The sequence below is a fragment of the Lepidochelys olivacea genome, assembly GCF_965140295.1.
Source record: "Lepidochelys olivacea isolate rLepOli2 genome assembly, chromosome: 3".
NCBI lineage: Eukaryota > Metazoa > Chordata > Testudines > Cheloniidae > Lepidochelys > Lepidochelys olivacea.
In genome coordinates this window covers 197,988,602-198,004,076 of record NC_140413.1, presented here as the reverse complement: position 1 = coordinate 198,004,076, position 15,475 = coordinate 197,988,602, and the positions used below count along the sequence as shown (strand labels likewise).

Genomic DNA, 15,475 nt, shown 5'->3' with positions numbered 1-15,475 from the left:
GACAGGACTGAAAGGCAGAGTAGGTCCACCGTATCCAGGTATGAGGACATCACAAACACTGTCGGTGCTGGCATCATTCCTGTCAGTACCGGACTCCACGGATGCCTGGAGGCCAGAACTGGCGTCAGTTGTAAGGGATGTTCATCCTCCCTACCCTGTACCAAAGGAGGGTAAGAGGCTCCCACATCATCCCATGTGCAGGAGCCAGTCCCATGACGGTCCACACTATTCTTAGGGGAAGCAGAAGAGTCACCCTGGGACCTGGAGTGCTCATGATTGGTCTTATGAGCACTCTTTTTTGGCATCAATGATGGAGAATGACTCCTGCACCTCTTTGGAGTGGCCCCTATCCCAAAACGGGAGGCAAAAGCACTTTCCAAGCTAGAGAGTGATCTGTGGCCTGAGAAGGCCTCAGTACTGGGTCAGGCCTCGTGGTCTCTTTAAGCAGATCCTGCTTGAGGCGAAGTTCCCATGCCACCTGAGTCCTCTTTTTCAACGATGTACAGATCGAACAGTGCTCCTTAAGGTGGGCTTTGCCTAAGGCGGACCAAGCAGCTCATGAGGGGGTCACTGTTGGAAATCGCCACTCCACACAAAGGGCAATGCTTGAACTCCAGCGAGGGCATCACCGGGGAGCACTACCTCTACCACTATTCTATAGTCTATAACTTTTACTCTAACACTAGTCAACTAAACTAATAACTATGTACACTAAAACTAGGCTAGGAGGATGACTTGCAAGGTGGTGAAATCACCACCCCACAGAGCTCTCACTCCAGCTGATGGGCAGTCAGAAGGAACTAAAGGGGGTCAGGGTGGTGCTGCCTCATGTAGCCAAGGGATGGGCTACAGGTATGACCCCCCCCAGCCTCCCTAGGTACTGCTAAGCAAAAGTCTCTGGCTCCAGCATATGCGGTGCACACATACTTACTTGAATACATGTCTGCATCTATTTAAAGAAGAATTTATGGAGCTTCTGCACCTTAAAAGGAGAAAACATTAGAAGAGGCCCTGTCATATTTTAAGATGAGGTTTTATGAAGTAAAAACCAAGTGTTATTAAAATTAATGAGCAGAAAGTTAGCACCCAATGATTTTGACATTTAAATTGTCTCCCTTTAAGAAATGTGCCAAAAATTAAACCCTTAGAAGGTCGGCAGGCAAATCTCCAGACTATCAATGCAATGATTTTTAGAAACTGTGTACACATGCACACACACAACATCCATAGGGTTACCAGGAGATAATGCACATCCTATGGGTTTAAATACACTCTAACCCATGTAAAGTAATAGAGTAAACCTAACGGATACGACAAACATGAATCTTGAGATTCAACCAAAAACCACTACTAAGTGGATAAGACCTCTGGAATCAGGAGGCAAGAGATATTCATTTAAGTAGTTAAGAGTCCTCTGAAAGAGGGCCATTCAGGTGGCAAGAGTGAGGAAGACACTAACTAGAGCTTTCTGGTGAAGCTGGGTAAGAGATGGCAGGGGTAAAAGTCAGCAGCACAGAAGAGAAGGATGAATATAGTACTAGTAAGAGTAGAGAGTGGTTGCTTGTGTAAAGATTCTGAACCATTCACCCTATCAAACATGTACATTTGAAATGTGTTTGCCTTTTCAGGAAGCTGTATGGGTACTACACAGACCCATACAAAGCAAAAAAGAAACTAATATGGGATGTAGGTAAGATGGGTACATACTAGGGCTGTTGATTAATCGCAGCTAACTCATGCAATTAACTCAAAAAAATTAATTGTGATTAATCACACTGCTAAACAGTAGAATACCAACTGAAATTTATTAAGTATTTTGGATTTTTGAAAATATAGAAAATATATTGATTTCTATTACAACATAGAATACAAAGTGTACAGTGCTCACTTTATATTATTTTTATTACAAATATTTGCACTGTAAAAGTGATAAAGAAATAGTATTTTCAAATTCACCTCATACAAGTACCAAAGTGCAATTTCTTTATCGTGATAGTGTAACTTACAAATGTAGATTTTTTATATATATAACTGCACTCAAAAACAAACAATGTAAAACTTTAGAGCCTACAAGTCCACTCAGTCCTACTTCTTGTTCAGCTAATTGCTAAGACAAACAAGTTTGTTTACATTTATGGGAGATCTGCTGCCTCCTTTTTATTTACAATGTCACCTGAAAGTGAGAAAAGGCGTTCACATGACAGGTTTGTAGCCAGCATTGCATGTTATTTGCATGCCAGATATGCTAAACATTCACATGCCCCTTCATGCTTCGGCGATTTTTTTAATCGCATGATTAATTTTTTTAATCACTTGACAGCCCTAGTATGTACCTTATGGTATTCTCTACAAGACTCAAAGGTCGTAAATGTATTCTTTTGCTTACTGTCTAACAGCAGTGATAAAAAGTACTTGATATCAATATCCCTTAGCCTGTCTACTTTTGTTGTATCTAAAATGTATCTGGATTTCTATGCCTAGTCAAATACATAATTAGCCAAATGGCTTCTTCATTTGAACCGAAAGTTATTTCCCAGATTTCCAATGGAACATTTAAATTGTCTTGAAAAAATGATGGAATAAGTGTCAGCTGAGTATTTGTTTCTTTTGTATGGGGTTTAGAAAAACCAATCCTTGAATCTGATCCAACCTTACTCATTTTAGAAAAAACAAGCTGAATTCTTGTTAAATTATTTTTGTCTGGGACAACCACACAACGGACTTCATTCAAACAGTATAATTGAATTTTGTCAAACTGGGACTGTTGAGGTAAAGTGTACAAAGAACTAGGAACAGGATAGAAAACCCTATCTTCCTTCATGAGTCCTATATGAGTAGTTGTAAGAACTAGTGATCTGTAGGTCATTTGTTTAAAATGGTCTTCAATCTTCACTGTGGTATAGAGCAATACATGAACATCCCCTAAAGGGGGTTTATTAGTTTCCATGTTTTCATGAAACAAGTATACCAAGTCAGCTAAGACACGCCGGAATTTGCAGGACAACCGTACTCCACTTGCAAAAACTAAATCAGTGACTTCTGATGTCCAATGAAGTGACAACTGCAGCAAATCACCTTTCAGCAGCTGGTGATTTAAACAAATGGCATCGTCTGATGTCGTAATCAAAATACTCAGTATATCATGGCATATTCTCTGCGTGAAGTCTTTGTTATAGGTAAATATTGTGAGTAAACTATCTTCAGAACAACATACAAATCTAACACTCTGTCCAGCAAAACCAACTTCAATTTCTCTTATCATGGTGATTGGAAGAACATGAAAAATTGTCAAGGAATCCTGACAGTTGTCTTCTTGGTTGACTGATAAAACAACAGCATACAAAACAGAGCTGAACAAAAGCAAACAAGCCGGCTCTGGATCAGGTTTCTTGCAATTGCCAACAGCAAGCCAGTATACACCTTTTAATTGATCCATCCTGGCACAAACTTGTGGTAAGGCACAGATCACATACTCCAATAGTCTTTCAAGAGAACAGACTTGAAGTTTCAGTAACTCATCTGGAAAATGCACAAGTTTTTGCCTTAACACCAAGCTCTTTTTCATTTCTTCATTTCCATACCAGTACATAGATCCTTCAGAAGAATCTCGTTCATGCATGCTTGAGATTTTTGAGGATACACACTTCACAATATTCTCTGTTGACAGGAGGTTTTCTAACTGAATGCTGCTATCAATATGCGCTTTATCCTCATTAATGGAGTGAGGCGTAACCTTCATATCTGATCTGAAAGGTACATTTACATGTAATATTTTTACAAATGGCAAATTTTTCAGTAATGATGCCACTTGTGCACATCTCTCACTTCTATCACACAGATTGCCCAGCTCCTTTATTTGTTTAATAACTTGGGCACTATTGAGCATTTGACTACAAGTGTCTTTGTAAAGAGAAGAGAGCTTGCTAAAAAGATAGCCAAAGCCATAGCTCTGTTCTGTTCTCACATCTGAACATGACGCTTCTGATTTTGGGGAGATTATTTTGCTAATATCCAGGTCTTCTTCAACTGGCTGCTGAGAAATATGAGACTGGTCTGGAATAGTGCTATACGCTGTGTTAAATGGATTGTTCTCTTTGGGTGCTATTTCAGAAAGTATACTGGACTGAGAGAGAATTAAGCAAGATGTGCTGCTAAAGCTAACCTGCTTATTCCCAGAGGCTAAAGGTTCTGAGCCAGAGAGATGTTGTGAATGAGAACAATCAAATTCAGTCCTTGTGGTGTCCCCGTCCCAAGAAGTAATTTTTGCATATTCAGGATTGAGATCCACCATTTTATATTGCGAATGCTCCACATTGCCCATATTGTGATTTTGTGGAGATGTGAATGTAACATTTTTATAATGAATTTTCTCCCCATTAAAAATGTTAGTATTTTTAGTGTGATTCAGTTTATATTCAGTATCATATAGGCAACCAAAGCAATGCAGTTCTGACTGGTTCCTTTCATTCCCAACTCCGTTTTGCAATGGAGAGGGGTAACCGATTTGTTCAGGAATAGAAACTAAGCTCAACATCTCTGGACATTTGTTGTGTCTTTCGAGCTCTGCTATTGTTGCTTCTTCTCCAGCCAAGTTAGAGCCAATATCATCATCTTTAAAGTCAAAAGGGAGGCCATAATGTAGCTGCCAAGGTCGTCTTTTCTGTTTAAAAAGCCAAAATAGGAAAATGGAAGCACCTTCTGCTTTGAAAATGTCTTGAATTCAGGTTTAATTTTAATTAGGTTTGTGCATTCATTCACAAGTAATCAAAACTGTGAGACCAAATCCAATTCTACTGATTGAGGTCTGATTCAGGAACAATCTTTATATTTTTACCCCACACCCATCATTTTTGTGTGTGTGTACACAGTATCCATTTCACTTTGTCTAGTACTGCATTTGGTTTCCTCAAAAGAATCAGAATGTTCATAGGATAAGGAATTTTCTATATGCTTTTTAAAAAATTCAAGATCTAAACCGGGATAAGAAAAATGAGGAAAGAACTAGGGGGGAAAAAGTGATATTGCCAAATAAAACATTATAGTCGTACAACACTTGGTGGTAAAATACTTCCAGATTGTCTAACGTTAAACCTTCAGGACATGTTCACAAATATTTGCTCTCTAGTACTGCTAGTATTCTGAAGGCTCTTACATGAGTGAGACAATTGGGAATAGACATGTTAAAGTGTACTTTGATTAGAAATAATAATTTTGTTCCTGATCATAAATTGGTTTTGTCCTATAGATCTAGGAAAGGGATACTGTTCCAAATAAAGAATTATGAAAAAAAAGTCCTTCACCACAAAAATATGCTATTTAAATAAAGCAAGAACTGTACCCACATGCAAGATTCCATTTATTTTTTTGCCTGAAAAATAGCTTGACTTCCCTATTAGCTATTAATCTTACTGTGAATTTGATATTCTAATTATGCAGCTAAACATTAAGAAATTTAACTACTGAGCATGCCATAATTTAAGACAATCATTTCATTCTGACGAATTATAACCTACCTCATACTTCAACTTCCGTTGAACAGTACCATTATGAAGTGTTTCATTATCCTAAGAACCAAAAAGGTATATGTAATTAAAAAAAGTTTCCTTCTTATAAAAGTTGAACTATTTAAAGCAACACAGACCTAAAGTAAATCAGTTTAACTGTCAAAAATATGCATCATCTTCTACTGGTGTTTGCTAAGATACTGCCTTACAGCTGAATTAAACTATTCAGTTTTCCAATTAGGAAAACGGGAATTTTAACAAGAATGGCTTGTTCATTTTTAAGCATGTATTATTAAAAATATTCAGTACTCATTTTGATGGAACTTTATGTTGTCATCAACAGAAGCATAATAAAAGGGAGAGGGAGTAAAACTCTTCATATCAATTTTGGAAAAGTTAAAGGCTTTGGTGCCATTTAGAGAATATCTTCACTGAGCGCTACATATTTTAGAAGAAACTTAGCTTAAGATGCAGTTCACTGAAAATAATCGCAATGCAGGACAACATGGAAATATTGGGTGAAATCCCAGCCCCGTTGAAGTCAATGGCAAAACTCCTATTGACTTCGATGGAGCTGGGATTTTACTGCTTGAATTTAATTAGTGACTTTCAGCAATTTAGCGTATGGCAAGCTGGGGTGTGTGTGAGTGTGACTCGATGGCGCACTAGCATGCTGCACATTAAGTAGCTATGTACACCCTGCTGCCATGTACAAGTTCCACAGTACACTTTGATCTACTGCTGTTTGAAACCAAAGTATTTCAACCCTTAGATGACTTAATGTCAGGATATAAAACTAAAATCCTCAAAAATAATTTGAACGTTTTTGTTCTGCTCTTCACAAATAAAATACAGTCACTGTATTTATATTATTTTAGAAACTAAAATTACATTAATCCAGAGAAAACATGAGGAATGTGGATAAAGGAATTAAACCAATGATTTTGAAAGTATCTTTAAAAGTGATGTTTCCTAGCGGACTCTGCTCACCTTTAGAATTTCTGTAGGCTGAGATCGGCCCATACTGTTATTTTCAGATGTGCGGTGAATATTCTGAAGACGCCTTTGCACTTCTTCTTCAATTAATGCATTTATTCTTTTAGAAAATGAAAAGATACACAATTAAAAAACCTATTCTTAAGACAATCAATATGGGTATTTTAAAGTGTTCTTTGAATAGTTTTCAGAGTAACAGCCGTGTTAGTCTGTATTCGCAAAAAGAAAAGGAGTACTTGTGGCACCTTAGAGACTAACCAATTTATTTGAGCATGAGCTTTCGTGAGCTACAGCTCACTTCATCGGATGCATGCCGTGGAAACTGTAGCAGACTTTATATATACACAGAGAATATGAAAAAATATCTCCTCCCACCCCACTGTCCAGCTGGTAATAGCTTATCTAAAGTGATCATCAGGTGGGCCATTTCCAGCACAAATCCAGGTTTTCTCACCCTCCACCCCCCCACACAAATTCACTCTCCTGCTGGTGATAGCCCATCCAAAGTGACAACTCTTTACACAATGTGCATGATAATAAAGTTGGGATTTGTGCAGGAAATGGCCCAACTTTATTATCATGCACATTGTGTAAAGAGTTGTCACTTTGGATGGGCTATCACCAGCAGGAGAGTGAATTTGTGTGGGGGGGTGGAGGGTGAGAAAACCTGGATTTGTGCTGGAAATGGCCCACCTGATGATCACTTTAGATAAGCTATTACCAGCTGGACAGTGGGGTGGGAGGAGGTATTTTTTCATATTCTCTGTGTATATATAAAGTCTGCTACAGTTTCCACAGCATGCATCCGATGAAGTGAGCTGTAGCTCACGAAAGCTCATGCTCAGATAAATTGGTTAGTCTCTAAGGTGCCACAAGTACTCCTTTTCTTTTTTTGAATAGTTTATTCACCTTAAGCATTATATAAATTTTAAATATAAGAACACCCAAAAAGTTATGATTTTTTCACCAGTTTTTCTTTAACTTAAAAAGGCAAAAGAATTAACAACTGACAATTAGTGGACCCTTGGTTGAGCATCTGATAAATGTCTCTCTCCATTTACATGCTGCATTTATATTTTACAGGGGGGTTTTAACTTAACAGTTCCCTTTCATGACTTTGCCAACAAGCACGCTATAAATAGCAGACTAACAATATTTTGGCCTGCAGACACAGTGAAAGTTTCCAAAGTCTATACTAATTATTGTGTACATAAGTGTAAAATGAAATGAAAGAGAAAATAATGGAATTAATTTGTTTAATGTTTTGCGATGCTGCTTCCCTTAATACAATTTTATTTACTTTGGCACTTTTAATATGCAAAGGTGTAAGTCATGCAGACATTTAAGCAATTAAATTTAGGAACAATTTAAAATAAATATAAGTGTAAAGTTTCTTCACTATTCTAATACAGCATATATCTCTGAGAAGCCTACTGATCATAAAAACATTTCGAAGTGGTAAAAGCAGAGCATATTTCTATCTAGATTGCAATTAAAATACCATTTTGATAATTTACTAGATAAAGACCCAATATTGGAAACACTTATGCAGAGTTTGGAATGTTTCAGTGATACTTTAACACTATTGTTTAAAATTATACTAAGTCTGAATAAAATCAGTATATGTACCTGTCATCAACCAGTGGGATAAAATGGGTCTGTGACTTTGCAGGGCTGGTAGGGGAATTGGTGAGAGGGAGTCTGTCCTCTACTGTTCCATGATACCCTTTTTGTACACCATCACCTTCATATATCTTCTGCTTCAACTGTTGAATTTCCTGGTCCAGTCTATAAGTAGATTTTAAAATATATTTCAAAATCTAAATTGTTCAAAATTAGAAATACGTCCACCTGCAGTGTTTTAAGTTTCCTGCTTACAACACACTGATTTCCAAGAATATTTCCATACATATAAGACTGGAGACAACTAGGTGGTGGTATAATCAAATCAGGATCTTACCCCTTATGGTCTTTATGTCTGTAGTCATAGAAATACTAATAAATGTTCTTTTATTAATGCATATTTAGATTGTGAAGTATACACTTGTCATCTGAAAACCAGACTAGAATAGAAGCATTTTAGCTCAATAAATCAATATCAGGAACTTTCAATGCAACTAATGTCTCAGTTAGCTCATTAAAGTTAGACTGATTCATAAGACTTGGCCTATTAGAACCACTTGAAAAACCTTACCTCATTTTAGAACTCCATCAATGATTTCAATTATTCTTCTGCTAGTCTGGAAAAACTGGTTCAACTCAAAAGACCATACTAGAGTCAGAAATGAAGAAAATCTAACACATGACACAGAGTCTATGTACAAAAACACCCTAAAAATTGCACAATAAAGTATGTAAATCCCATTATTTGTTCAGGTATCTTGTAATCTGAAAATGTACCCTTTTAAAACAACATATAGAGCTAGAATTTATTTTGAATGACTAATAGATCATTCTTCCGAAATACAAGTTGCCTCACATTCTCTAACTGTACAAACAGAAGTATATTTCATATGTCACAAAAGTTGATTGATGCACATAAGAACTTGCTCAGATTGTGGTTGAATATTTGCTCTGAAAATACTTAAGGCATCAAGTATTATAAATAAAAACACTTCCTAGCATATTTATTGTTTTTATATAATAAATTTTAATTCAACTAACTAATCTGCACTTTTCAGATGTATTGTAGTTTAGACTAAATTAGCTTGTCTATTCCCACGGATTGGTTTGTGTAGCCTTCCCTGCTTCTTGTACAACTTTTGTTTCTAAAGTCGCTCTTTTTTTAACAATCTGTAATTTTAAAATAAAACCCATAAAAATGAAAAAGATCAATCACAGTGAATGAAAAGGAAATTATACAAATTCTGATCTTTGCAGATAAATATTATTTTATAGGTTCACAGTTTTCAGTCATATATCCTCAAATGTACAGTACTGAGTTTGCTCTACCCCAGTGGTGGGCAACCTGCGGCCCATCAGGGTAATCTGACTGTGGGCGGCGAGACATTTTGCAGAAGCTGACTGTCCACAGGGACGTGCTGGCCGCCGCTTCCCGCAGCTCCCATTGGCCAGGAATGGCGAACCGCGCCCACTGGGAGCTGCGGGGGGCCGTGCCTGCAGACGGTCAATGTCAGCAAAATGTCTCACGGCCCGCAAGCAGATTATCCTGATAAGCCACATGCAGCCCGCAGGCTTCCCACCACTGCTCTATACACTCTGAATTCAGTACAGAAACATAAAAAGGGGGAAGAAGGAAAGTAGTGGATTGGGGACGTGATAAATGAAGTACTATTTAACTTTTAAACAGAGGTATACCTCTAGCACCATGGCCAGAAGCCACCAGTTCCTTTTGACCAGAAGATAACAAACCTATTCATTGTGGCAAAAAATCTTGAGAGAAAGCTGATGGGAGACTCTGATACGCTGGCTGTATTAACCTTTCTAGATCCAGTTAGATTTAAAAGGAAACAGCCTGTGTTTTGTTCAGGCCATAAATGTTTGATGAGCAAAACACATTACTTCCCAAAGCAAACAACAAACTTTAAATTCATCCACTTGGGCAAGTTATTCATCACTTTGCAATTGTAATACATTTTGCTACTTTAGAGTGATGTGAGCCCACTAACTCAAAAATAAAACAGGCATTAGGGTGATGTGTTCTCCCTATTGCATTAGGGGTAAATGACAATACTGTACCAACTGAGACACAATTTTGTATGCATGTCAACCCTAGCACAAGTTCACTTGCTGTAACCATTGTTTGGCGGTCTTTATTTTCCCAAATTATATATTTACAAGAGAGGTGAGAGAGAATTTTGAATTACAATTAATTCAGTAACAAGGTATGAGAACTTAAGAAAAAAAAGGTGTATCCAACTTCAAAGGACTGACAGCTCACTGCAAAGTGATCACTTATTTTTAGACTACTTTAACTGAAAACTGGATTTAACAGTTTTGTCTAGCTAATACAGATTTGAGCCTCTCCTTTCATATCCTGATAGCCTGACGAGACAACATTACACAGAGATCATATGCAGCAAGATGTCATAAAATAGACAATGCAAGACATTTTATTGCTGACTGGGATTTAGACAGCATTTGAAGCTGCTGAAAAAACAAACAAATGACCATATCTACTAAACAATAAAAAACAAAAACATTGTGTGTGGTGCACGTATGTCTATAATTTATTATGCATTACTGTCCAACACCTCCATTTAGGACTGGGAATCCATTTTACTATGTGCTGTACTCTGAAAACCACAAACAAAGTACAACATGAGTGTCCTGAAGAATTTACAATCTTAATTTAATCTTAAGGTTCTCTTACTCCATGATGCTCATGAGAAGTCAAAAACAGTATTTACATATTGTGACAGGGTCGGGCCAGATGGCTACAGGAGAGTAATTTTTTGAAGCAGAAAAGAATTTTATTTGTGTAACACTTACAAAGAATCACCAAAAAGGATCAAGCAAAACTATGCAACAAAACAAAAGCAAACGCAGGGTATAACACAGCAGCCTTCAGGAGGGAGAAGTGTTCAGGCTAGCCTAGGCCCAGAGTGGTGGGGCTTCCTCGACACTCATGGTCTTCCACCCCCTCGAGTTACCTAGTGCCACGCCCAGTGTCACCGATTATTCCTCTCCTGAGAGTGCCCGACAAGATGGGCACGGCTGTGGGGTGGGCGGTTTGGGGGTGGGGGGGTGTACACCCACGTGTGATAGGACCTCTCCTAGGTGACAGTGATGATGGTATCCACAGCGGCAACGGCTGGGGCTGGGGCCTCTCGCTCTTCCCCCTCAATCAAAGGGTCAGACGGAGGGAACCGGACGGGGTCACCGAGCAAAGACCCCCGGACAGCGCCCACCGCTTCTCGAAGGTGTCAAGGGAGTCGGTGGACGCCGCTCAGAGGAACTCCACCCGGATATGTGAACGTACTGAGGATCGGAAAACGGCCCTACAGTCGCAGGACGCTTCATTGGCCAGCCTCCCCTCTCTGGTTTTATAGATGGCTGTTTTAGCTAGGGGTAGGAGGAGGTTAACCAGGAGACCCCGCGACTTTGTGGGGCCACAGATGGGGAGTGTGTAGATAAAAAAGTGAGGGGAAAAGTGTAGCCAAAAGCGTAATAAAAGATTTGTGAGGAGTCGGAAAAGGGGCTGCAGCCTGGCACACTCTAAATATACGTGTGCCAGGGTTTCCCTCACGTTGCAAAAAGGGCAAGTATCCGGGATGGGGGTGAACCGCATCAAAAATATGCCCACGCTCACAGCTCCATGAAGGAGCCGCCAACTAATGTCCCTGACAGGCTTTGGGACGAAGGTGGAATACAGGCTGGCCCACCAGAGCTGCTCACCCTCCAAAGGTGGCAGTAGGTCCCGCCACTTTGTATCGGGGCGGGACACCAGGGTGTGGGCGTGAAGGGTGTGATGCGTGAGTGTATATAGATATTTCCTTGGCATGGTTTGGAAGCTGACCGGCTGCAGCTCGTGCAGCCAGCTCGCAGTGAAAGGGTAAGGGGTTTGTTGGGATCTACGGGGTAGGGGCCCAATTGAAAGGTCCGGCGGGCCCGGGGTAGAGGGTGGGCGGGGTGCGCCCTCGCACAGGGCTCGGTTGAGATAAGCCCGAGCAGCGGGCGTCAAGGCAGCCTTCACCTCCTGAAGTACGCGCCGGGGGGTCTGAGGTCTGGAGAGCCCCATGCGCCGAGCGAGTGTCAGGGGATCCAGCCAGTCTCCCCGGTCGTAGTCCAGGAGGTCTCCGACTCTCGTGACTTCCACCAGGACCAAACTCTGGCGCACCGAGCGGGACTCCGCCAGGAGATCTGCTCTCACGGTGGCCATCACGGACCGTTGAAAACAGTTTCCAGGTCTGGAGGAGGTCCTGGTAGAAGACCAGCAGCCCGGAGAGGTCTCGCTGAAAACCTCTCAGACAGAGATAAAAGAGCTGCCGGTCGTATCAGAGCCCTTGGAAGCGGCGCAAGAAGGCATGCGCCAATATGCTCCACGTCGTACTACCTGCACTATAAAGGAGCCTCTGCAGGGCCTGGAGGCGGAAGACACGGACCTGAGCGTGCAGACACTTCAGGCCCTACCCTCCTTCCTTCAGGGGTAGATGAAGAACCCCAACAGGGGCCCAGCGCATTCCTGACCAAAAGAACTCTAGAATTGATGTCCGGAGGTTGGTCAGGAAACCCGGGGCCGGGACCAGGGTGTTGAGCCGGTACCAGAGCGTGGACAGGACTAGTTGGTTAAGCACCAGTGCTCTCCCTCGGAGGGAGAGACATCGGAGTAGCCTCATCCATTTCCGGAGCCGCTCTATCACCCCGCCTTCTAAATCTTGCCAGTTCTCCGGCGGAGAAGGGTGCGTGGCAGAAAGGTAAACGCCTAGGTAGAGCAGTGGACCCGCGCTCCACCGGATGGTCTGAAGCGCGGGTGGGAGGGAGCTCACCCGCCGCCAGTCCCCCACCGCCAAGCCAGAGCTCTTGACCCAGTTGACTCGGGCAGAGGAGGCTGCCGAATAGATGGCCTGGCAAGCCTCCACCCGCGCCAAGTTGCCCGGGTCCTGGACCATGAGGAGCACGTCATTGGTGTACGCCGACAGACCAGCCGCAGCTCCGGCTCCCACAGCACCAACCCTGTCAACCTCCTTCGGAGGAGACAGAGGAAGGACTCGATTGCCAGAGCGTACAGCTGGCCCAAGAGGGGGCACCACTGCCGTACTCCTCGCCCGAAGCTGACCGGTTCGGTCAGTGTCCAGTTGAGCCTAACCAGACACTCCGCGGAAGTGTACAACACCCGGAGAAAACTCACAAACTGAGTTCCGAATCCAAACGCCTGCAGAGCGCCCAGGAGGTACCCATGGTCCACTATATCAAACGCCTTCTCCTGATCAAGAGACAGGAGGGCGAACGACAGACTGTCTCTACGCCCGAGTTCCAAAAGGTCTCGGACTAGAAATAGGTTGTCAAAAATGCTGCGGCCCAGGACAGTGTAGGTCTGGTCTGGGTGGATCACGTTCGCCATCACGGACCCTAGCCGCAGCGAGATTGCTTTTGCTACGATTTTGTAGTCCGTGCTAAGGAGTAAGCCAGTTTCGTAAATCGCGGAGGTCCCCCTTCTTCGGCAACAAGGCGAGCACCGCTCGCCTGCACGAAAGAGGGAGGACCCGCCCTGCAAAGACTCGGCCCAGACAGTAGCTAGGTCTGGGCCAAGAATGTCCCAGAACGCACGGTAGAACTCCACGGTCAGCCCATCCATGCCCGGAGATTTATTGGTGGGCATGCGACGGAGGGCTTCCGAGAACTCGGTCAGGGTGAGAGGCAGCTCTAGTCGGTCTCGGTCGCCCACTCTGACTGTGGGGAGTTCCTCCCAGAGCACCCTGCAAGCGCCAAGATCAGTCAGATCCGGGGAGAAAAGGCTTGTGTAGAAGTCACGGGCCCTCCCACACATCTCCACCGGATCCGTGAGGGGGGTGCCGTCTTCTGCTAGAAGGCAGTTGACGTGTTTCTTGGCCCCCCTCATTTTCTCCAGGGCGTAGAAGAAACGGGAGTCGCAATCCATCTCCCGAAGGAGGCAGATGCGGGATCGAACAAAGGCACCTCGGGCCCGGAGCTCCTCCCGATTCTCCCGGCACGCACCGCAGAGGAATGGGTCCTCAGGGCTGGCGGCCAGACACCTCTCCATCTCTAAGACTTCCCGTTCCAACTGCTCTATCGCTGCATTTCTCCATCGGCTGGCGCCCCGAGTGTAGTCACGGCAGAAGAGCTTGGTGCGCACCTTCCCTAGATCCCACCATCGCCGTGCTGAGGGAAAGGCGCGCCGCTGCTCTCGCCAGGCCAGCCAAAACTCCCGGAAGGACGTCACGAAGCCCTCATCCTCCAACAGGCTGTTGTTAAAATGCCAATAGGCCAGCCCCAGCCTCTCTGCACGGAGGGAGGCTGTTATGGTGGCTAAATGATGGTCGGAAAATGGGGCCGGCCAAATGTTGGAGGAGCAGGCTTGTGAAAGATGGAAACGGAATAAATAAATACGGTCGAACCGAAAGTGGTGTGACCGATGGGCCTCCACCCAGACAAAGGTGAACGTGGAAGTGTCATCTGGGTGGTGGTCACGCCAGACGCCCACTAGAGAGTGATGTTCGACTATTTCTCGGAGAATGTTCGCGGCGGCCGGGCTCAGCTCGGCCCGGCCCCTGAGCAGTCCTGCTCCTCGAGGGTGGTGTTAAAGTCCCCTCCCAGGACTAGGTACTCGTGAGAATCTAGGGTGCCGAGGAAGTCGGACACCCGCTGATAGAATTGTGGCCGCTTCGGGCTTGTTGTCGGGGCATAGATGTTAACGAGGTTGACCACGAGCCCCTCCATACGGACTCTGAGATGCAACAGGTGGCCCAGCACAGCCTCAGTGACCACTAGCACCTCGGGCCGTAGGTTGTGGGAGAACAGGGTCGCCACTCCAGCTTGTCGAATCGTGAAGTGGCTAAAGCAGATCCCATCCCCCCACTCCAGCCGCCAGCTGTCCTCAGCCGTCGGATCCATATGGGTCTCCTGCAGGAAAACCACAGAATACCCCCTTTCCCGAAGGTAAGAGAGCACCTGGGACCTGCGGAGAGCCATCCTACAGCCCCTGGTGTTCAAAGTTGCGATAATGAGAGGTGTCATGCGGAGGGCTGGGGGGGGAGGGGTTCCTTGTTGGCAGGGGTGTTTGCGGCCCCCGGAGGGTCGCACAACAATCCGTGACCCATCCCATAAGTGACTAAATCATCACGGAAGCTGCGGGCCCGCCCGTAGGCTGTGGCACCGTGCCTTCCTTTCCCTCTACCCTCCTTTATAAGGGCCCTTGTGGCCTGGAGGATTTGATCAAAGTCCCCCCATAGCTGGAGAGCTAGCTGTACCCTGTTGCGGGAGCCACGGATGTCTTCTAAAAACTCCCGCAATGCTTTTCGCAGCTCATGGAGGGGTAGGGTTGCGATTTCCCA

At 43.5% G+C, this 15,475-nt stretch overlaps 1 protein-coding gene across 3 annotated transcripts in view; it reads right to left on the bottom strand.

Moving 5' to 3' along the window:
* KIF16B (kinesin family member 16B) overlaps positions 1-15,475 on the bottom strand; it is a 243,612-nt gene that overhangs the window by 65,553 nt on the left and 162,584 nt on the right. For 2 of the 3 annotated variants that reach the window (XM_084622343.1, XM_084622344.1), the window contains 3 exons: positions 8,130-8,288; positions 6,495-6,600; positions 5,514-5,564 (listed from right to left, as the gene is read on the bottom strand). In XM_084622343.1, coding sequence (XP_084478469.1) covers positions 5,514-5,564; positions 6,495-6,600; positions 8,130-8,288 — 316 coding nt within the window. Of the gene's footprint in view, positions 1-2,018; positions 4,661-5,513; positions 5,565-6,494; positions 6,601-8,129; positions 8,289-15,475 lie in introns of those variants that run through there. The other variant, XM_084622342.1, reaches the window with a different exon arrangement.